The sequence below is a fragment of the Carcharodon carcharias genome, chromosome 2 (genome assembly GCF_017639515.1).
Source record: "Carcharodon carcharias isolate sCarCar2 chromosome 2, sCarCar2.pri, whole genome shotgun sequence".
Classification (NCBI taxonomy): Eukaryota; Metazoa; Chordata; class Chondrichthyes; order Lamniformes; family Lamnidae; genus Carcharodon; species Carcharodon carcharias.
Genome location: NC_054468.1, coordinates 37161852 through 37184094, shown reverse-complemented (window position 1 = coordinate 37184094; position 22243 = coordinate 37161852). Strand labels below are relative to the sequence as shown.

The 22243-nt window shown below is 43.7% G+C and overlaps 1 protein-coding gene across 1 annotated transcript in view; it reads left to right on the top strand.

The window, feature by feature from the left end:
• Positions 1 to 22243, top strand: part of ccdc39 (coiled-coil domain containing 39) — a 141691-nt gene that overhangs the window by 87363 nt on the left and 32085 nt on the right. The window contains exon 14 of the mRNA XM_041204947.1: positions 16631 to 16754. Coding sequence (XP_041060881.1) covers positions 16631 to 16754 — 124 coding nt within the window. The remainder of the gene's footprint in view (positions 1 to 16630; positions 16755 to 22243) is intronic.

Genomic DNA, 22243 nt, shown 5'->3' with positions numbered 1-22243 from the left:
TATCCGCTGGAGTTTAGAAGAGTAAAAGGTGATTTGATTGAAATATATAAGATCCTGAGGGCACTTGACAGGGTGGATGTGGAAAGGATGTTTACTCTTGAGGGGGAGTCTAAAACTAAGGGCCACTATTTAAAAATTAGGGGTTGCCCATTTAAGACAGAGATGAGGAAAGAATTTGGTCTCAGAGGGTTATGAGACTTTGGAATTCCCTTCCTCAAAAGGTGGTTGAGGCAGAGGGTGGAATTTTCCGTGCCCACTGGCGTTGGGCATGTTCAGTAGCGTGATTGGACAATATGTCGAGAAGTCCAAAAATTGGTTTCATGGCGTCATGAAACCAGTTTGCGATCGTCCACTCAGCCCATCAATGGCGGGCCGCATTTGCCACCATCAGATATCAGGCACCTCATAGTACTACATCTGCATTATCATTATAAGGCCAGTCCACTGGAATCATCCCCCCACGCTGGATCGTCCAAGCACAATCGTACTGACGGGTTTCACAGCAGCATATATAAGGCATGCACTTGGTGGGCTACACTTTAAGGGGAACTTGGAGGTGAGTGCACAGTAATGTTGTGCAGCACTCATGAGGGTTGCCTGTTGGATTTCAAAGTTGAAGCGTTTTGGGGTGACAAAGGCTGCCCTGCATTTGAGACAACTTGAAGGGGGGTGAGGGGGTCAAGGGCTGCCAGCAGTTGAGGCAACTTGAAGGGGGGTGGGTGCGGTCAAAGGCTGCCCAGCTGTTGAAGGTAGTATGCAAGCAAGTGTGGGGTGGGGTGTGAGGGAAGCAGCCATGCAATAGAGAAACCTTGTATAGAGTGACTATTCTCCTGCAGCTAAGACAGTTCAGACATAGCCACATTGACATATGTGGAGTCGGGCCTCTAGCTTGTTTGCCCACTCAAGCAACACAGAGGCATGAAAGTGCCACCAAGTGCTCCAGAGCTTTTCATCCCTTGGGCACAGACAGCAAACTAATGAGTGTTTTAGTGGATTTCAGAACAATTGGCTGACTGCACATGTTGTACATCTCCTTGCTAAAACTGGCCATGGAACAGTCACTGGTGAAGGTGCTCAGAGCTCCTTGCAATGTCATCATTCCGGTTTGAACCGATCTCCCCCATGATTCAAGCTGACAGCGCAGCCTTGCAGTGCGGGTTAGGAGAATGCCTGTGCCTGAGCTGAGAGCACAACATGCAGTCCAATGGTTAAAGCTGCCGCCAATCGGTCAGGTGAAGTGGGGAGGAGGAGGGTGGGGTTTCAAGCAGCCATTCAGTGCACTAAACTCTGGCCGTCCAAGTGGTGGCCAGCACTCTCCAGGATGCATCAAGAGGCCTTCAGACTTAACCAAGAGAGGTTCTTGGAACACCCAAGCTAATCCAAGCGTCTCTCCCTTTCATCCTGCAGTAGGAGTACATCAGCAGCATGGAGCCTGGTGAGCTTTCTATATGCCCTGTGGCGTACAAAGAGCTATGGTAATGGAGAAGAGAGTGACTGAGGCACCTGGCTGGGCAGAGGGAAGAGCAGCATCCTCACGAAGAAGGAGTGGCTGGGGCTCCCACACAAGGTGCCAAAGCTTAGCTAGACCCAGGGTCTATATTTGTCGCCTTTAATTCATGCAGATGACCAAGAACCAGTGTTGCCAAAGACTGCATGTCTAGGGAACTGGTTGGTCATATCTGCCAGCTCCTGCATGATTTGGCACCACAGGAACATGGAGGGCATCCACTGCCCGTGGCCATGAAAGAGACCGCAGCTTTCAATTTTTATACTAGTGGCTCCTTTCCAGACTCGACAGGTGACCTTTGTGGGATACCACAAGCCTCTACCCCCAAAAACACCCATGAGGTCACGGACTCCATCTTCGCAAGGGCAAGCAAATTTGTGTATTTTGTCTGGGACCATGAAAGCCAGGATACAAGAACATTTGGATTTGCCCAGATCTTGGGTTTCCCACAGGTGCAGGGTGCCATTGACTGCACTCAGGTGGCTCTCAGATCTCAGCCACAACAAGGAGTCAGCTATGTCAACCGCAAGGGCTTCCATTCGCTGAATGTGTAGCTGGCGGGCGACCACCACAAACACATCATGCAGGTCAGTGCATGGTTTCCAGGAAGTGTCACAAATTCTCATTCTCAGTCAGTCACAATCCCTAACGTCTTCCAAGGTCCACAGAAGATGCAAGGATGGTTCCTAGGAGACAAGGGCTACGCACAGGGAATGTGGCTGATGACACCTGTGCGGTGGCCTCAGACTGCAGCAGAGTGAAGTTAAAACAAGGCTCATGCTGCAACTAGCAACTTGGTGGAGCAAACCATTGGGAAATGAGGTTCCAGTGCCTGGACCGGTCTGGTGGAGCCCTGCAATATAGTCCACAGAGGGTGTCATGCATTGTCATCGCCTGCTGCGCCCTTTACAACCTGGCATTGCAATGGGGAGGGGAGCTGGCTGAGGAGGAAATGCAGGAGCTGGAGGTCTCCTCCAATAAGGAGACCATCGATGGTGATGAGGATGAGGAGGCCCCAGAAAGCGATGATTTCCTAGACACATTACTGATGCCTGCACCTCAATGGTGCTTGTCATTGCTGCCAGAATGTCATGGGCTGGTGTCACAGAGTTCCTTCATTCTCTCTATGTGCTCTCAGCAGCTTTAAGATGGGGCTGGCCCATGGAGACATGACCGAGTCCAGAGACTCATCATCTGATTTGGACTCAGCAGATTTCTGGCCTCCAGCAGTCCCCTGAGTGCTGGACATCTGGGAAGTCCCTGCCGCTGCCTGCTGTGGATCAGAAAGTGCAATGTGCTCTACAGATTGTGATCCTAAGGCTACTCTAAAGCTAGGTCCCTCCAAGGTGTGTCTCTCTGCGCTGGTGGAGGGTATAGGTGAGCACTGTGTCTTCAGGGAGGGTACCTTCAAATTCTTCTTCAGAGTTTTCTTCGGGGCTTGATTGGAAGCCCTGGGTCATGGACTCCATCAGCTGTTTCCAGATAAGGAGAGATAATTAGTGCATGGCAGTGGCCTGTGAAACAGGCCACATCACTCACAGCATGGTTGTCTGATGGATGATACACTGCTGGATCCTCAAATGGTACAGCACCGCCAACCTCACTGTCACCGGCCAGCTGGATAGCTCTGTTTTCAAAGCCCATGCGGACTTTGATTTCAGATATTCCTCCACCTGCCTGGGATCTCTCCCTCTTGTTGAGTGTCAGCTTGTCCTGTATGAATCGAGATGGAGAGAGTGTAAGCAGGACACCTGCCAGGCCAGATGATAAGTTTGCCGGGCATATGTGGGTGGTGAGTGGTCCCATTGGACAATGAAGGTGTGTGTGAGAAAGTGAATGGCAATGTCCCTTTAACTGGCAGTGAGTGAGGTTCCTGTGGACGTGTGATGGGTTTGTGAGTGTGTGAGTTGAGAGTGATGAGAAGAGTGACATACCCTGGTGGAACAGAGGAGATCATTCATCCTCTTACGGCACTGGGTGGCTGTCCTCTTTTACAGGGTGTTGTGCTGACCACTGCTGCCACCACCTCCCAAGCTGGATTGGTAATGTTGCTGCCGATCCTGTGGCCAGAGCTGGGGTAGAGGACATCACGGTGGTCCTCCAATGCGCCCAAAAGGCGCTTGAATGATGCGTCATTGAACCTGGGGGCTGCAGTCTTTTTTACCTTTCGGAGTCATGTCTTCTGTGCAGCAGTCTTGGACTGGAAGCACTGAGAGGCGTGCACGTGGCTGCACCTTAAATATTGCGCCCAGCATGATGAAGCGGTGAGATGATGGCATGGCGGGCGAATGTGAGCGCGCCCACCATCAAAACTGCATGTTTCCCAGGAATGTATAATTAATGCAGCGGGATTGGGACAATACGGTGTGAGAAGCCACAGTTGCGCCCGGCGGGTAAAACGTCGTTTTTCCCATCCGCTACTACACTTAGTGCAAATCTGGGATGATTCCGCCCAGAGTCCTTGAATATCTTTAAGGCAGAATTAGATAGATTTTATAAGCTAGGGGGTGAAAGGTTATCAGGGGTATGCAGGAATGTGAAGTTGAGGGTGAAAATTAGATCAGTCATTATCTTACTGTATGTCGGAGCAGGCTCGAGGGGCCGAGTGGCCTACTGCTGCTCCTGATTCGTATGTTCGTATCTGAACTTCTATTAATTTCAGGAGAATCTCTTGATAAATGCCCAAAAAAATAGAGCTATAGTACAAGTCTTTAAGTGTAATAACTTGGTTTGATGCAGCATCTTTCTGAATAAATACTGACATCCAAGATATTACACACGGAAAAGATAAAAAATCCGTGACATACAATAACCATTTTTAAAACCCCGAAGATGAAGTGAGCATTCAAAGCTGCAAAATTATTAACATGTATATTGCTTTGGATTCAGAGAACCTACAGCATGGAAATAGGCCAATCAGCCAAGCTAGACTCTATTGGTGGTTAGGCTCCTCATGACCTCCTCCCACTTTATTTCACCTCGCCAGATCAACATAACCTTCATTAATTTCTCCCTCATGCATCTATCTAGCTTCCCCTTAAATGCATCTACACCAGTTTCTTAACTACTGCATGTGGTAGCACTTAACATATTTTAACCACTCTCTGGGTTAAGAAATTTCTCCTGTTTTTTTTTGTTACATTTATTAGTAGCTATCTTAATTTTTCTCTCTTTTGCATGTCTTTCCTGGTTCTCTCAGTGTCCCCGTATGTTTCCCTCTTATTCTTTTCTGATTCTTTCTCTGATCCAATAGGAGAGGCGATGCCATAGTGGTATTGTCACAGGACTTGTAATCCAGAGATCCAGGATAATGCTGTGGGGACCTGGGTTTGAATTCTGCCATGATAAATGGTGGAATTTGAATTCAATAAAAATGTGGAATTAAAAGTCAAATGATGACCATGAAACCATTGTCAATTGTTGTAAAAACCCATCTGGTTCACTAATGCCCTTTAGGTAAGGAAATCTGCTGTCCTTACCTAGTCTGGCCTATATGTGACTCCAGACCCACTGCAATGCAGTTGACTCTTAAATGCCCTCTAAAATGGCCTAGTAAGCCACTTAGTTGTATCAAATCACTACAAAGTCACAAAAAAGGAATGAAACTGGACAGACCACTCGGCATCGACTAGACACCGGAAACAACAACGGCAATCTCAGCTCTGTCTACCTTGCATCCTCTTTACTAAACTCTGGGGACTAGTGCCAAAATTGGAGAGCTGTCTCACAGTCTAGTCAAGCAAAAGCCTGATGTAGTCCTCCTCACGGAATCATATCTTACAAATAATGACCCAGACACAATCACCAGCAGAGGTGGCAGCACAGTGGTATACAGTTGGGAGGGAGTTGCCCTGGGAGTCCTCAACATTGACTCCGGACCCCATGAAGTGTCATGGCATCAGGTCAAACATGGGCAAGGAACCTTCCTGCTGATTACCACCTACCGCCCTCCCTCAGCTGATGAATCAGTGTTCCTCCATGTTGAACACTGCTTAGAGGAAGCACTGAGGGTTGCATGGGCGCAGAATGTACTCTGGGTGGGGAACTTCAATGTCTATCACCAAGAGTGGCTCAGTAGCACCACTACTGACTGAACTGGCCAGGTCCTAAATGACATAGGTGCTAGGCTGGGTCTGCATCAGATGGTGGGGGAAAAACATACTTGACCTCATCTTCATCAGACTGCCTGCCACAGATCCATCTGTCCATGACAGTATTGAAAGGAGTGACCACCGCACAGTCGTTGTGGAGGTGAAGTCCTGCCTTCACATCAAGGATCCCCTCCATCGTGTTGTGTGGCGCTACCACCATGCTAAACGGGATAGATTTCAAACAGATCTAGCAACTCAAGATTGGACATCCATGAGGTGCTGTGGGCCATCAGCAGCAGCACAATTGTACTCAAACACAACCTGTAACCTCATGGCCCAGCATATCCCCCACTCTACCATTACCATCAAGTCAGGGATCAACTCTGATTTATTGAAGAGTGCAGGAGGACATGCCAGGAGCAGCACCAGACATACCTAAAAACGAGATGTCAACCTGGTGAAACTACACACAGGACTACTTGCATGCCAAACAGCATAAGCAGCAAGTGCTAGACAGAGCTAAGCGATCGCACAACCAATGGATCAGATCTAAGCTCTGCAGTCCTGCCACCTCCAGTTGTGAATGGTGGTGGACAATTAAACAACTCACTGGAGGAGGAGGCTCCACAAATATCCCCATCCTCAATGATGGAGGAGCCTAGCACATCAGTGCAAAAGATAAGGCTGAAGCATTTGCTACAATCTTCAGCCAGAAGTGCCAAGTGGATGAGGCCTCCTCCGGAGGTCCCAGCATGACATATGCCAGTCTTCAACATGAGAGAATTCAGCCATCGCCCCTTGATGTTCAATGGCATTACCATCACTGAATCCACCACTATCAACATCCTGGGGATTACCATTGACTAGAAACTGAATTGGACTTTCCATATAAATACTGTGGCTACAAGAGCAGGTCAGAGGCTAGGAATCGTGAGATGAATAACTCACCTCCAGACTTCTGAAAGCCTGTCCACCATCTACAAGGCACAAGTCAGGAATGTGATGGAATACTCCCCACTTGCCTGGATGAGTGCAGAGCTTAACACCATCCAGGACAAAGCAGCCCGCTTGATTGGCACCACATCTACAAACATACATTCCCTCCACCACCGACGTACAGTAGCAGCAGTGTGTACCATCTACAAGAAATTCACCAAGGCTCCTTCAACAGCATCTTCCAAGCTCACAACTACTACTATCTAGAAGGACAAGAGTGAGAATCTGGAAGGACAATAGATGGGAATACCACCATCTGGAAGTTCCCCTCCAAGTCATTCACCATCCTGACTTGGAAATATATCGCCATTCCTTCACTGTCGCTGGGTCGAGATCCTGGAACTTCATTTGTAACGCCACTGTGGGTGTACCTATACCACATTGACTGCAGCGGTTCAATGATGCAGCTCACCACCACCTTCTCAAGGGAACTAGGGATGGGCATTAAATGCTGGCCCAGCCAGCGAAGCCCACATTCCATGAATGAATAAAAATAAATCTTCCATCAGCAGCAGTAATTAGCCTCTAATTTAGCTTGGAAGTATATGAACAAGCCTGTTCTGCGATTCACTTAGATCATGGGAGAATTCCATCTTGAAACACGGAAGATCCAGAGCCTAAAATGCCCTTGCCTACACTTAAGTCTCTGGTTTAGTGTAGCATGTACTAAACCCTGCCTGGGCCAGGTATGACATAATGATGCAGTCTTTAGTTAAAATTTGGAATTTCTGGCTTTTTCACAAACAGGAAGTTCTTGGCATGTTGTATTAAATCAAGTTTACCTCATGAGTCATTACATTCACAGAGAGGCCAAGTACTGAGGGGGAATAGCGATGGTGCGCATCGATGGACCAGTTTGTGAAATGATACCTCTCACCTACCCCTTCAACTTGAGACAATGGGAGTGAATTTAGATATTCTAGTCAATATTCTGGTTAATTTGATTAGCAGTTCTACTGGCCAATCCCCATGAAAGAATCAGCTGGTGAGGTAGAATGGTCAATAGATTATGGTATGGTAGACTATGATAGCAGTAAGGATTAAATTGAATTGAATCACACTGTGGATGCACAGAAGTATAAGGCCAGGTAGTTAAGTGATCTGGAGATGGACTCTCAATAGCTAGTCTGGGGCCCACATGTCTGGTGAAGATGCCAAAGCTTATAAAGAATAGATCTCAGCATAATAGAAATCCGAAAAAGATATAGAAAGAAATGAGAATTCTGAAGACTATCCTTGGTTGTTCGTGTGTGTGAAATGCCCAGAGAACAATAAATAAATATTGTTGTGAATTAGCATGTGCAGAAGGAAGGTAGTCTACAGCAGTTGTTCTGAAAATGTGGTCTGCGGATTATCAGGTTGGTCCAAAATCAAGTCACTGACACAAAATGCCTTGCGAGAGACAGGCCAGAACCCTCAGCCTCACCACTCGCGTGATGTCACACAACCCCTTATCCCCAAGCAGCCATCCCTGCAGACATAATGGCCTCTTGAAAATCTCAGGCACTTGGGAGTGACTCAGGATGAAGAAGTCATGGCAACTCCCAGGGTACCATGCACAAACATGTAGTATGTGCTGCAGGTGATCACACACCAGTTGTCCATTGATGGAATGATAGCCCTTGTGGTTTATAAACATTGGGGCCTGCTGCCATGGAGCTCGTATAGCCACATGGGTGCAGTCTATTGCATCCTGCACTCTTGGGAAGCCTGAGCTGGCGGTGAAGCTGGTGAATCTTGCAGCTTGGCTATCTTCATTCAGAGCAAATCTGACAATGTTGAGCCTTCCTGTAAAGGGCATCTGTGACCTCCTTTATGTGTCGATGTCTTGCGCACTGAGTGATGGCACACAGATCCCCTGTTGATCCTTGGAAAGAACCAGAGGCCAAAAAATTTGGCCCTGTGGTCATCTTCAAAGCTACTGGCAGGGGATACCCTCCAACTCCATTTTGCACCGGGTCTTCATGAAGTACCAGAAGATCTCGGGACAAGCGCAGGTGTGCACAACATTGCCTCTCACTCATATGTAAGTAGGAGACTCTTCTATGATAAACCCTAGGTCTGGCGAGTCGCCCCCGTTATCTGGATCTCTCCTACTGATCCTCCTGTTTATGCTCTGGCTCTGCTTGACCATGTCCCTCCTGCTGGAGCTGCGCACAGAGTTGCCTCTCCCTCCTTCGCCTCCTCCATTGCATTAGGATGCTGACAAAGGCAGCATTAAGCCTTGGATCCATACGTGCTTTTGCCTTCTCTCTGAAAGGAAGCATTGAAAACATTAATGATTAAAGGGGAAAGAAAGTGAAGCTCAGAAGATGACACATTTGGAAACTGTAAGGGTCCACAGTTTTTCCTGACCTACTTGCATGGTGGCTGATAACCGCCTTGTCCCTGAGAGACTAGCACACACATCAAGGTGACCAAGATGGCATTGCAGATATGTAACATCTTGAGCCCTGCGTGGGATGCTAAAGTTTAAGTGAGATGAGTGACCCAACCTAGCTCTGTGTTCCAGTCTCTGATGTGGCATATTAATGACCAGTCAGTTGCTCATGGTCAATGAGTGGATGCCCTTTGGCCCATTAGGAGTGTCAAATCTGGTGAACACGTGACAGGTTTTCATTGACTTGTGCACGCCACCCCCTTTCAAACGGGTTTGAGGCTGATGTGATTTCCCACTGGCATGATGCAATATTGAAAGGCCTGAGAAGATCCCGTCGCGCAGCTGTTTAAATGAGCAATTATGCATGCAAATGAACGCCACTACTCAATGGGATAACCAACCTACCATAAGTCCACTATCAGGAGTGCAATTTCATATGGAATGCCATATACGATACAGCTGTGCTTCCTTCACTATTGCCTGCATTCCCAAATTCTACATTCCCATGTGTTCCTCTTGAGATGCAGCGACTGTGATGTGAAACCACTAAATTCTGAGTAGCCCTTTAACAGCGCTAATGAAGCCATTGCTTACAGTGGCTTTCATCGCAAGGAGGTCTTCCTCCTTTCTTTTTAAGTAGACTCCTATTCAATTCTGTGGCAGCAGGAGGTTAAAGGATGACCCCAGAAAGACCCACTCGTGTTCACTCTTTCCCCTCACTGCCATTCCACAGCCTTCCCTCCCCGTTTACCCCCTCACGTCCATCAATCCTACCTGTGCCTTACAGCCTACCCGTGGTTAAAGCGCTAGTTTCTGAAGGTGGAAGCCTGCATGAGTACCACAGCACAGTGATGTTCTTCGGGACAACGTAGGCAAAGAGCAGGAGCATACCCACCCAACAGCCCCAGCAGTGTGGCATTCATCGCAACAAGACTGGCGCAACATTATGGCAGGTAGGCTATGTGAGTTCCACTCACCTTGAAGTTACCAGTGAACTGAGGTCCGACTTGTGCACACCACCCCTTTTCAAACGGGTTTGAGGCTGATGTGATTTCCCACTGGCATGATGCAATATTGAAAGGCCTGAGAAGATCCCGTCGCGCAGCTGTTTAAATGAGCAATTATGCATGCAAATGAACGCCACTACTCAATGGGATAACCAACCTACCATAAGTCCACTATCAGGAGAATTGCAAACAGTTTTTACACTGTCAGATATCCGACTTCTGGCCTGCCGCTGGATTCTCCATTCCTGCCTGCCACAAAACCCGCCACGGGCGGGATGGGAAAATTCCGCCCTATGCTTTTGTTCAAAAGAGGTTGTAAGGATAAGCCCAGCAATTACAGGCCAGTCAGTTTAGCCTCCGTGGTGGGGAAGCTTCTAGAAACAATTATTCGGGGTAAAATTAATAGTCACATGGAAAAATGTGGGTTGATTAGGAAGAATCAGCAAGGATTTCTTAAGGGAAAATCATGTTTAACTAACTTGCTGGAGTTTTTTGAAGAGGTAACAGAGAGCGCTGATGAGGGTAATGCTGTTGATGTGGCATTATTGGCACAACAAACTTATGGGAAAAGTTACAGCTCAAGGAATAAAAGGGAGCAACATGGATACAAAATTGGCTGAGTAATAGGAAATAGCGATTAATGGTTAATGGATATTTTTCGGGCTGGAGGAAGGTTTGTAGTGGAGTTCCCCCTGGGTTGGTATTGGGACCCTTGCTTTTCCTGATATATATTAATGGTCCAGATCTTGGTGTGCAGTTTCAAAGTTTGCAAATGATACAAAACTTGGAAGCATTGAAAACAGTGAGGAGAGCAGTGTAGAACTTCTAAAGGACATAGACAGCTTGGTGGAGTGGCAGATAGGTGGCAGATGAAGTTTGACATGAAGAAGTGTGAGGTGATTCATTTTGGTAGGAAGAACATGGGGAGACAATACAAAATAAGGGGTACAATTCTAAAGGGCATGCAGGAGCAGAGGGACCTGAGTGTACACGTGCATATGTCATTAAAGGTAGCAGGACAGGTGGAGAGAGCGGTTAATAAAGCATACAGTATCCTCAGCTTTATTACTAGGGGCATAGAGTACAAGTGCAAGGATGTTCTGCTGAACTTGTATAACACTAGTTAGACCTCACCTAGAGTATTGTGTACAGTTCTGGGTGCCACACTTTAGAAAGGATGTGAACGAATTAGAGAGAGTGCAGAAGAGCTTTACAAAAATGGTTCCAGGGATGAGAAACTTCAGTTATGAAGATAGATTGGAGAAATTGGGACTGTTCTCCTTGGAGAGGAGAAGGCAAAGAGGAGATTTGAAAGAGGTGTTCAAAATCATGAGGGGGTTGGACAGAATAGACAGGGAGAAATTGTTCCCGCTCATAAAAGGATCAAGAATGAGAGGGCACAGATTTAAAGTGATTTGCAAAAGAAGCAAATGCAATGTGAGAAAACTGTTTCACACAATGAGCGGTTCGGGTCTGGAATGCACTGCCTGGAAGCATGGTGGAGGCAGGTTCAATCAAGGTATTCAAGAGAGCATTAGATGATCATTTAAATAGAAACAATGTGCAGGGTTACGGGGGAAAGGCAGGAGAATGGCACTGAATCATAATGCTTATTCAGAGAGCCAGTGCAGACACAAAGGCCGAATGGTCTCCTTTTGCACATAACAATTCTGTGATTCTTATATGAAGCTCTATCAGATCTCTTGCAGATGAGAGAGGGTTTAACTCTAGTCAAGGCCGTGCAAATTGCGAGGGAAACTGAGCTCAGAAAACAAAATAGGGTGCTTGTTTGCAGAGAAGGAGTGGTCCCATGGAAAATAATTTGTTAGGTTGATCAGTATGTAGGCCATAAGAGGAAAAGCACACCAAAGCAGAAGCCTGCGAAAACAGAGAAAAGCATGCCAACGCCTTCTTGAAATGCTCTTGGTGTTGTGGGAAAAACCTGCACAAGCAGGAAGAATGCCCAGCAGGGGGAGCAGAGTGCCACAATTGTGGGAAAATAGGACATTTTAAAACTGTCTGTCGATCTAAAGCACTGACAACCTCCAACAAGGAGGAAAATAATATTAAATCCAAACCACATAGAACAAGTTGAAGAATCAGAGATAGGAAATAACTTTCCTAGGGGAAGTAAACAAAACTGAAAATAAATGCTAGAGTATTAAACTTGAAGTGGACCGACACCCCACAGAGTTTAAATTAGGCACAGGGGCAGGAGTTTCTGTATTATCCAACAAAGTAAAATGGCTTAAGCACAGTACAATACAGCCTTCATCTATAAAGTTACAGGGTCCAGGTTGGATTACACTGAAAGGCATTGGCCAACACATTAAAATTGAAGTACAAAGAAAGAGAAATCATTGAAACTCTGTAAAATATTCAGAATTAAGAATCTTCTTTACTGCGCAGGAAGACATGCTTAAAATTGAAGCTAATCTATAAAGTTGATGAAATTGCTAATGAGCATTACAGCAATACATTCAGGAATGAATTTCCAAGATTATTTACAAGCTTGAGAAAATTGAAGTCGGAGTACCATATCACTCCTAAGAACTGATGCTAAACCAATTTGCCTCTTCACACTGAGGAAAGTCCCTCACCCACTCTTGGGTAAAGTCACGGGTGAAATGGAGAGCATGCTACAGCAGGGGGTTATCTCACTAGTAACCATGCCAACAAAATGGTGTTCAGAAATGGTCACAGTCCCAAAGCCAAATGGTCAATTAGAATCTGCGTAGATTTAACAACTAAACAAATGAGTGGAATGTGAGATCCCAATGGCCTCAGTGGAAAAGAGTGTTGCCACACTAGCCAAGAGTACTCTATTTACCAAATTGGGTGCAAACAGCAGATTTTGGCAGTTGCCTCTAGACAAAGAATCCAGATTGCTGACTGCTTTTATAACACTATTTGGTCATTATTGCTTTAATGAATTACCATTCAGAATTGTGCCCACTCCTGGAATTTTCCGGGGAACATTGCCTCAAACCCTAGAAGGCATGGAAGGAGTAATATGCCTTATGGACAACATAATTGTACATGGCTTCATGAGAGAAGAGCATGATTGTAGAGTTAGAACAGTCCTGAAAATTTTACAGGATGGAGGCTTATGTGAGAATGGATGTTACTTTTTAAAATGTTTTGGGGATTATTGCGTTATTTTGTAAAGATGGCTGGATGTCTGTATGTGCCTGATTTAATTAAGCTGGGCAAGAGTTTAATAGGACTCTGGTTGTCTGGGGGTTTAGAAACATGAAAAGGATAAGAGGTATTAATTTGAGGCACAAGTAATTGGGTTAGATCTAACATTTGCATTTTTTGAATAAGTTGAGAGGTTTTCTGAATTTCAAAGGGGAGTCAGAGGTATGAAAGAAAATGTTTGCATCTTGCAGGAGTCCATAGATAAACAAGTAGTGATGATATGATATTTTATTGATCCAAAAGTAAAAACAAGTTGGAAACATGAAAGATCTTATATTTGGAAGGTTTTTGAGTTTCAACGTGTTGTGTGAGAACAGTGGAAATGAGGTGAAAGAGTTACTGTGGGTAGCTGGATAGCTGTTGAGTTGGATGGCTGTTAAGCTGGAGATAGCTATATAGCTGTTAAGCTGGAGATGGCTGGAGATAGCTGTAGCTGTTTTAGCTGTTGAGATAGCTGAAGCTCTGCACTGGAATTGGAATGCAGTTTGAATCACTTATCCAGTCAAGCCAGAGAAGTCTTGGGTTGCAGCAAGCAGTTTTATTTTGAAGTGGATTCCGTAGCAGAGTGGAAGAGGATAAAGATCATGTGGTACACCTTTATTGAAGCTACAGCAGTTGATCTTGTGTAATACTACTGGATTTCATATTTAAATATCTATAAGGGAGTGTTGCCTTAAAGGTGTTTACTTGTGGGTTTGACCAAGCAGAGAGTTTTGGGGGAATGTTTTATAAGACTAACCTTAATTGTGTAACTGTAATCTTATGTAATTAAGTTTTCTTTTTTTAAAATACAACTTTTACTTTTAATTTTTTAAAAACCCATAAGTGTTATTGGACCTCCTACTGCTAAGATCGGTATGACGTCCTCTCGTTATCAGAATACAGTAAAAAGGATGTGGCCCGTAAGCCAAGTTTCCCTCTGGGATTTGGTTTGTGCAGCAATTAACACTGGCTGAGGTCATAACACAAACATTGAATGAAAAATGTGAGTTCACCAAACCCATGATTAAATTTCTAGACCCTATTGTATAATCCTTTGGAATAACAATCGATTCACAAAAAACAAAGGTGATCAGAGAGTTTCCACAATCCAGGTACACTTTCAAGGATACCATTTGAAGGCACCAATCTAGAGGATTTGCATTTCATCATGGAAATCATTACCCAACATCTACTGGCTACTGCAAAGAGGTTTCAGGAGATAAAACAAGTATTCATGGGCTGGTTGGGTATGGTCAGTACCTTGTCTTTGCGAACAGCCAAAGGACATGCTGGTTGATACAATCTGCCAAGTTTGGAACGTATGGCCTACATACCTATCATCACACTGGCATTGAAATTCATATATGACATTACTCATTTGTGTGATAGGCAGAGCATCTTCTTGGCTTGACAGCAGCATCCTGTTGGTGGCAAACACCACTCGTGTTGCTACTGCGTAGCAGCAGCGTGAACCGGCTAGCTTCGCCTGTTGCTCAAATTTTTGAGATTCCTTACTCTTCCAGGGTAATCTGAGGTAGACTGGGCACTTTTCAGGACCGAAAATGGCGGCCTTAGGCCCATTCATGAGTTTGCACGATGTACAGAGAGTAATGATCTGATCAGGGTAACCATCGTTTCACAGGATGGCTTTGATGTGCCCAATTTCAGCGTCAAGCTTGCACGTTAAGCAAACAGCTTGGGCCCTATTTATAAGATTGATAATAAGGCCAATCTTATAGCACATGGAACTGTAGGAATCCCAACTCATATACTGACCAGTGAGGGTAAGCTTGCAGTAGACGGTAGTAAAGAAACCCATGGCAGATTCTCAACTAGCACGTCAAAGAAAGGGAGCTCATTTGACTATTCTATATTGAAGGTAAATTTTGGCACAGGATGGAGCCCATTAAGGTGTGTAAGGAAATTCTTACATGCAGCTGCAGATTCAATTGTAGCAAATGTATCATCTACACATCTACATATCATCTACATATCGGAAATATGCAAGGAGTAGGAAGTTAGGTGTCATTCCAAAGAAGCATTTCTCGTGGAACCCAACAAAAATGTTTGTGAGAGCTGGGCCTAGAGGGAAACCCCTGGCAACACCATCTATTTAGGCATACATGGTGTTATTAAAACTGAACTCAACTACACAAGCTGCATTGTGCATGGGATCAATGAATACTGATTTGCACAATGACAGTGGATCTAGATCACCATGATATAGTGCTGCAGTGCAAATGTCTATGGCTTCCTTGAGTGGTACATTGATGAATAGGCTAGCAATGTCAAATGAGCACATGGACACAGCATCGCTGCTGACATGAAAGTCCTGTATGGTCTTTGCAAATGTGAAGGAATCCTTCACCATGCTTGTGGAAAATTTGTTCAAAACTCATTGTAGCAACTCGCCCAACCATTTGGCCAATTTATGTTGTGCAGAACTGGTCATAGATAAGATAGGGAATAAAGGGACATCACTTTTGTATGTTTTGGGCATCCCATTCATATGTGAGGACAAATGCTATCATATATATCACCTGGCAGCTTACACAAGTCCAACAAGCATTTTTTTTAGCTTGCTTTCAAGCAAGGCTGTCCAGTCATGCTGAGCGGCAGGTCCAATGAATAGAAATTTGGACTCATCATTAAGAATGGCGTGCATTTGTTGATATTGTCATGCTTGTTAAAGATGACTATCGTCAAAACACATTAGATTTGATTCCATGATTGAACAACATTTGCTAAACAATCCTGAGTGTTCTAAGAATTACGCTGACAACCAATTTAAGATTATCAGTCAGGCTCACAGTGTGGCCCACTTATGCGCACTAGAAGATACATATATTAATACACAGAGCCCTGTTCTTTGCCGACAGAAAGAACACGTACACACATTGTGCCTATTTCAACTGAACAAAGTAGGCGACAGCTATGCTCTGGTTCATTCACCAGGGCAATGCCTTGGCCAATCAGAGTTAACCTGCCTAGCTTGAATTCAAACAAAGCTTGGCAATTAACTGTCGGTTAACTGTTGCATTCTCCATAGCAATGCCTCTACCAGTCAGAATCCACTTGCCAACCAATTAGCACTCTCTTCTCATGAAGCGTAAATTGTTCTTCTCTTCCCATTTGGTACTTGCAAATGTCCTGATGAGTGCAAGACGAAAAATTTTGACGTCTCTTTTTTCAGCGATACTCAAGTTCCGTGCTACCAAACGATTATTTACTTTTGATATCTCAGCAGTTTTATCATTGTCTTTTACATCTAAGGTTTTATATCTGTTTTAATTACATTGTCTGAAAACTTGGAAAGTCAGTCTTTTCAGAAATTAGAATGTTCCTGGACCTGCTGGCAAACTAAACAGGAAAATTATAAATTTGCAATAAAAGATTCCTAAAAATTAAATACACTTGTGTTTACTGTATTTTGCTTCATACTTTATGTTCTTTTCTCTTAAATTAGTGCTGAATTACATGAAAGGTTATCAAAAATTGATAAAATGAAGAAGAGATATGAACTTTTGATGGTTACAATGAAACCTCCTGAGGGTGAAGAAGAACGATCTCAGGCATATTATGTCATTAAGGTAAAAAGTACATAATATATTTACAAATATAGGGAAAATGAAAAATGTCGATATAATTTTATTGCCATTAAGAAACCATAGATGCTTCTCCAATCTCTGAATGGATGTTGCCATAATTATCTATTTTGGTAATTACTTCAATGCAATGAGAAAATAAACAGTTTCAAAGGAAAGCCATTAATTTTAATTATGTTAAATATATGCACAATTACAATTAATTTATTTTCCTCTGTTTTTGTACAGCTCTTTTTCTTTTCTTGCCAGTTTGCCTCATTCCGTCCTCCCCGAAGGTGTTGACTTCTTGTTGAGGTTTGGTTCCATGGCCTCTGCAAACTTAACTGTTATTCATGTTTGATCATCAACAGTATTTGCAGTTTATTCGATCATGGGGCATGAAACTTGATTGTGTCCTTTAAGTACCAACAGTCACCCCCTGTAGAAATAGGGGTTTTACCCTCTCTAAGCAAAGGACACTGAGGCTAACAATAGTGTCCTGATCACCATTTCTGCTGAAATGAGCTAGCTGGAGAGACTGAAGCTCAAACATGGTCAGTTTTTTTGGAAGTAATATCATGAGCCATCATGCATTTAATTCCACAAATTGACCATCAACAGTGATATTTAACCAGCCATTGAGATGTGTAGAAGAGTCAAAGTAAACTACTCAATTTTCTCAGTTTACATGAGATTAATAATCTTTTTAACAATTTGGTCATGGGATGTTAACATCACTGGAAAAGCCAACATTTGTTGCCCATCCCTAATTGCCCTTGAACCACCTTCTTAAATTGCTGCAGTCTACACAGTGCTGTTAGGAAATGAGTTCCAGCTTTTTGACCCAGCGACAGTAAGTGAACGGCAATAATATCTCCAAGCCAGATGGTGTGTGATTAAGAGGGAAACTTGCAGCTGGTGTTCCCATGCGTCTGCTGTTCTTGACCTTCTAGAAGTGGAAGTCCCGGGTTTGGGAGGTGCTGTCAAAGGAGGCTTGGAAAGTTGCTGCAGTGCATTTTGTAGATGGTACACACTGCTTCCACTGTGTGCCAGTGGTGGAGGGTGTGAATCTTTAAGGTGGTAAAGGGATGCCAATCAAGCAAGCTGCTTTGTCCTGGATGGTGTTAAACTTCTTGAGTGTTGTTGGAGCTGCACTCACCCAGAGAAGTGGAGAGTAATCCATCAAATACCTGACTTGTGCATTGTAGATGACAGAAAGACTTTGAGAAACCAGGAAGTGAGTTACTCGTTGCTGAACACTCAGCCTCTGATCTGCTCTTGTAGCCATGGTATTTATATGGTTGGTCCAGATCAGTTTCTCGTCAATGGTAACCCCCAGGGTGTTGATGTTGGGAGATTCAGCCATGGTAATGTCATTGAATATCGTGGGGAGATAATTAGATTCTCTTTTGTTGAAAATGGTCATTGCCTGGCACTTGTATGATGCAAATGTTACTTGCCACTTATCAGCCCAAGCTTGATGGTTGTCCAAGTCTCGCTGCATGTATCTGAGGAGTTGAAAACCGTACTGAACACAGTGTACTCATCAGCAAACATCCTCACTTCTGACCTTCTGATAGAGGGATGATCATTGATGAAGCAACTGAAGATTGTTTGACTGAGGACACTACCCTGGAGGATCTCCTGCAGCAATGTCCTGGGGCTGAGATGATTAGTCTGCAACAACCACAGCCATCTTCCTTTGTGCTAGTTATGACTCCAACCAAAGGAGACTTGTCCCCTTGATTACTACTGACTTCAATTTCGCTAGGGCTCCTCGATGGCACACTTGGTTAAATGTTGCCTTAAGGTCATGAACAGTTAGCCTCACCTAATCTCTTTAATTCAGAACTTTTGTCCATGTTTGGACCAAGGCTGTACTGAGGTCAGGAGCCAAGTAGACCTGGCAGAACTCAAACTGAGCATCAGTTAGCAGGTTATTGCTGAGTAAGTCTGCTTGATAGCACTGTCAATGATACCTCCCATCACTTAGCTGATGATTATGAGTAGACTGAGGGACAGTAATTGGCCATATTGGTTTTATTGGGCTGGATTTATTTTGCTTTTTGTGGACAGGACGCACCTGAGCAAGATTCCACCTTGTTGCATATTTGCCAGTTTTGAAGCTGTATTGGAACAGCTTGGCTGGGGTGTAGCTAGGTCTGGAACACTAGTCCAGTACTACAGCTGGGATGAAAGCAAAATACTGTGGATGCTGGAAATCTCGGGGAAAAAAATATGCTGGAAAAACTCAGCAGGTGTAAGCTGTTCCTACCACCTGGGTTCAGAGGTTTACTCTGGATATCAGTGACCTAAAACTCGAGACTTTGCCCAAAACAACTACACTTTATTATTTGATTTTTGTTACAGTTCAATAATACATATACCAGTGACTGCTCACCCTGTGCTTTAGTTGTTTGGTTTCCCCGAGAAACAGACAGAATTGGGTGCTTGATCTGTCCTTGTCCATTCTCCCTTCAGGTAGCTGACCAGGCTATCTCCTTCTTTGTCCGGCTGCAGCAATGACCTTGAACTTGATGAAGACTGTGCTTAAATAGGCCTCTGCTTCCTGTCCTGCCATATACGCACTTTCTGATTGACTCCCTTCTGATAGCAACGGCCCATGTTTGGCTCCTTTCTCTGATAACCATGGTCCATGATTGGCTCCTTACCCTGATAGCGACAGTCCATGATTGGCTCATGAGGGATAGTAATTGGCCGTACTGGATTTATTGGGTTGGATTTATTCTGCTTCTTGTGGACAGGACGTACCTGAGCAAGATTCCACTTTGTTGTATATTTGCCAGTGTTGAAGCTGTATTGGAACAGCTTGGCTGGGGTGCAGCTAGGTCTGGAACACTAGTCCAGTACTACAGCTGGGATGAAAGCAAAATAATGCGGATGCTGGAAATCTGAAAAAAAAACAATGAAAAAATGCTGGCAACCCCTGGCAACCCTCCCTAAGGCAGTGTCGTGAAAATATAATAATTTTCATAATATTTTCTGGTTTATTGTAAAGTAAGTTTGGGAGGGTAAGTATAGTTGGGTCTGTCTGTGTGTGATTTAATTTCATTTTAAGTCAAGTAGACCCTTTTAGAGTCAAAAGAAGCCAGGTGCTTGATATGCTAATGAGTTTAGTATGTCAGGTGTGAAGAGGGTTTGCATTTTTAGATAAATGAAGGGAGATTTGGATTCCAATGGGATCTCAGTCTGTTTACAACTAGCCAGATAAGCAAGGCTAAGGAATGTGTTTATTTTTCCCAAAGGTTACTGACAATAAATAGTGGCAACATGACAGTTTTTATATTGTGAGGAAGATACAGTTTCAAAGACATATGAAACAATAGAATTTACGTATTAAGAAAGAAACAAGTATAAAGGAGAATGAGGCTGTATCAAAAGAAGGCCACGTGAGATCTAACAGAAGTGTGTGAAATAGCCTTAATGAAGCCTCCAGTATTCATGCATAAGTCTGCTGTCTACAGAAACTGAAGCTGGAGAAAAGCCATTTGGAATTCCACTGTCCAGGGTATTGTGTTAATTTGCTGAATCTGTTTAAAATCTAAAACCTATTTTGGACTGTTGCCTTAAAGGGGTTGTAACTGGAAGTAAGGTTAATTAGGAATTTTAGGAATTATTATAGTAGTAATTATAGCCTTATATATGTGCTTGACATCTTTTATTTTGTTAATAAATATTTTAATTTAATTTTCTTAAAATCTCTAAAAGTCTTGGTGGACTTATTACTTCTGAATTTAGGGCACGCATCTTGAAGTAAATACAAATTGCAAAACCATTGTGGTAATGCAACCAAGTTTCCCTCATGGATTTGGTCCACCTGGTACACATCATCTGCCGCGTCATAACAACAGAAAGGGCCCAACAGCAAGTTTGGCCAATCTCCTCTGAGATCTGCTTGCTTCAGCACTTCCTCCATCTGTCCCCGGTTCCACCAAGCAACCATTGTGTAAGGGTGATTACAAACAGTTGAATTTCTACTTATTCAATTATACAAACAAACAGCAATCATCAGTTGCATTACATTAAGACAGTACTCTTTGACCTTATTTTGAGTTTTAAGCAAACAACTTTACATGATATTTGTAATCAAAAAGGTCGCATACTGGCAGAAAAAACACAATTGTTGCCTGGCCTTTAACCATTTGTTGCCTGGCCTTTAACAAGTCACCTTCCTAATATTAGCACAAAACCATGAACCATAAAGATTCCCTGTTAACTCATTTGCAGAACTCATTAGCCTATGTTAGCCTTATAAATAATGTTAAATAGTAATCGTGGACTTAGCTTTTCCCAGTATCCATAAAAAGCTTCCAAATGTGATGACCCTTTTATTTATTTGAAATGTAGCAGCTGCCCACAGCTGTGGTGACCGATCTGTGGAGAGAGAAAGAGTTAACGTTTCAAATCCGTATGACTCTTCTTCAGAGCTCTGAAGAGGAGTTATACGGACTCGAAATGTTAACTCGGTTTCTCTCTCCACAGATGCTGCCATACCTGCTGAGCTTTACCAGCATTTTTTTGTTTTTACTACAGCTGGGATATTCTGCTGTATCCAGTGCCTTCAGCCATTTCTTGATATTACGCACAGTGAATCGAAGTGCCTGAGGACTGCGCCTGTGATTGCCAGGCTAAGATTGGAAACTGCTGTGTAGGGAACTGCGGATTGACATTGATGTCCTAGCAGTCACCACACTGTAAACAGACCTTGTTCCAGCCTCTAAATCAAAAATGAGCCTTTGGATTATAAACTTTTCCCAGTATGAGAACAACTTCATTAGTCAGTAAAGAATCAAAAATATAAAAATTACATTGGGCACTATGAAGTTGCAAAATCAGGATCAAAATGAAACATTGGAATTCTTAGATGAAGAAGGAACAAGGTCCATCTGTTTCACCTTCTACTATCCTGACAGCAATAATGGAGTTGTTGACTAATCATGATAATCATTTTGCCAAACATGAAGTTAGAAAACCCCAGTGATGACTAGCTCAGGGAACCATATTCAAAGGTACCTGTTCTCTGAAGTATGCTGCATGTACAAAAATAGTTGCTACTAATTTCTTTGAATAGTCCTCAAAATCAATTACATTAACTTTTGCTTATCTGGTAAGCATTGGTTGGAACTATTTTTAACATAAAATATTTTGATTTCTCAATCTGCACAATTTAGAAAAATTCCTATATATGAAATATTTAAAACTCAAAGCTATTTTTCCCAATACACTGAGTGGACTCACAGCAGCAATGCAGAATGGCATCCTTCCCAGTCCTGCTGACTCAGGACTATCTGATCCAAGTATGCCATCTGGCCCTTTCAGCCTCCTCTGCCGTTCAACAAGATCATGGCTGATATTCTACCTCAACTCCACATTCCATCCTATTTCCTTATATCCCTTAACACCCAAAATTCTAACCCTCTCTATCTTGAATACTGAAGATTGAACATCCACAGCTTCCTGTGTAGGGAATGCAA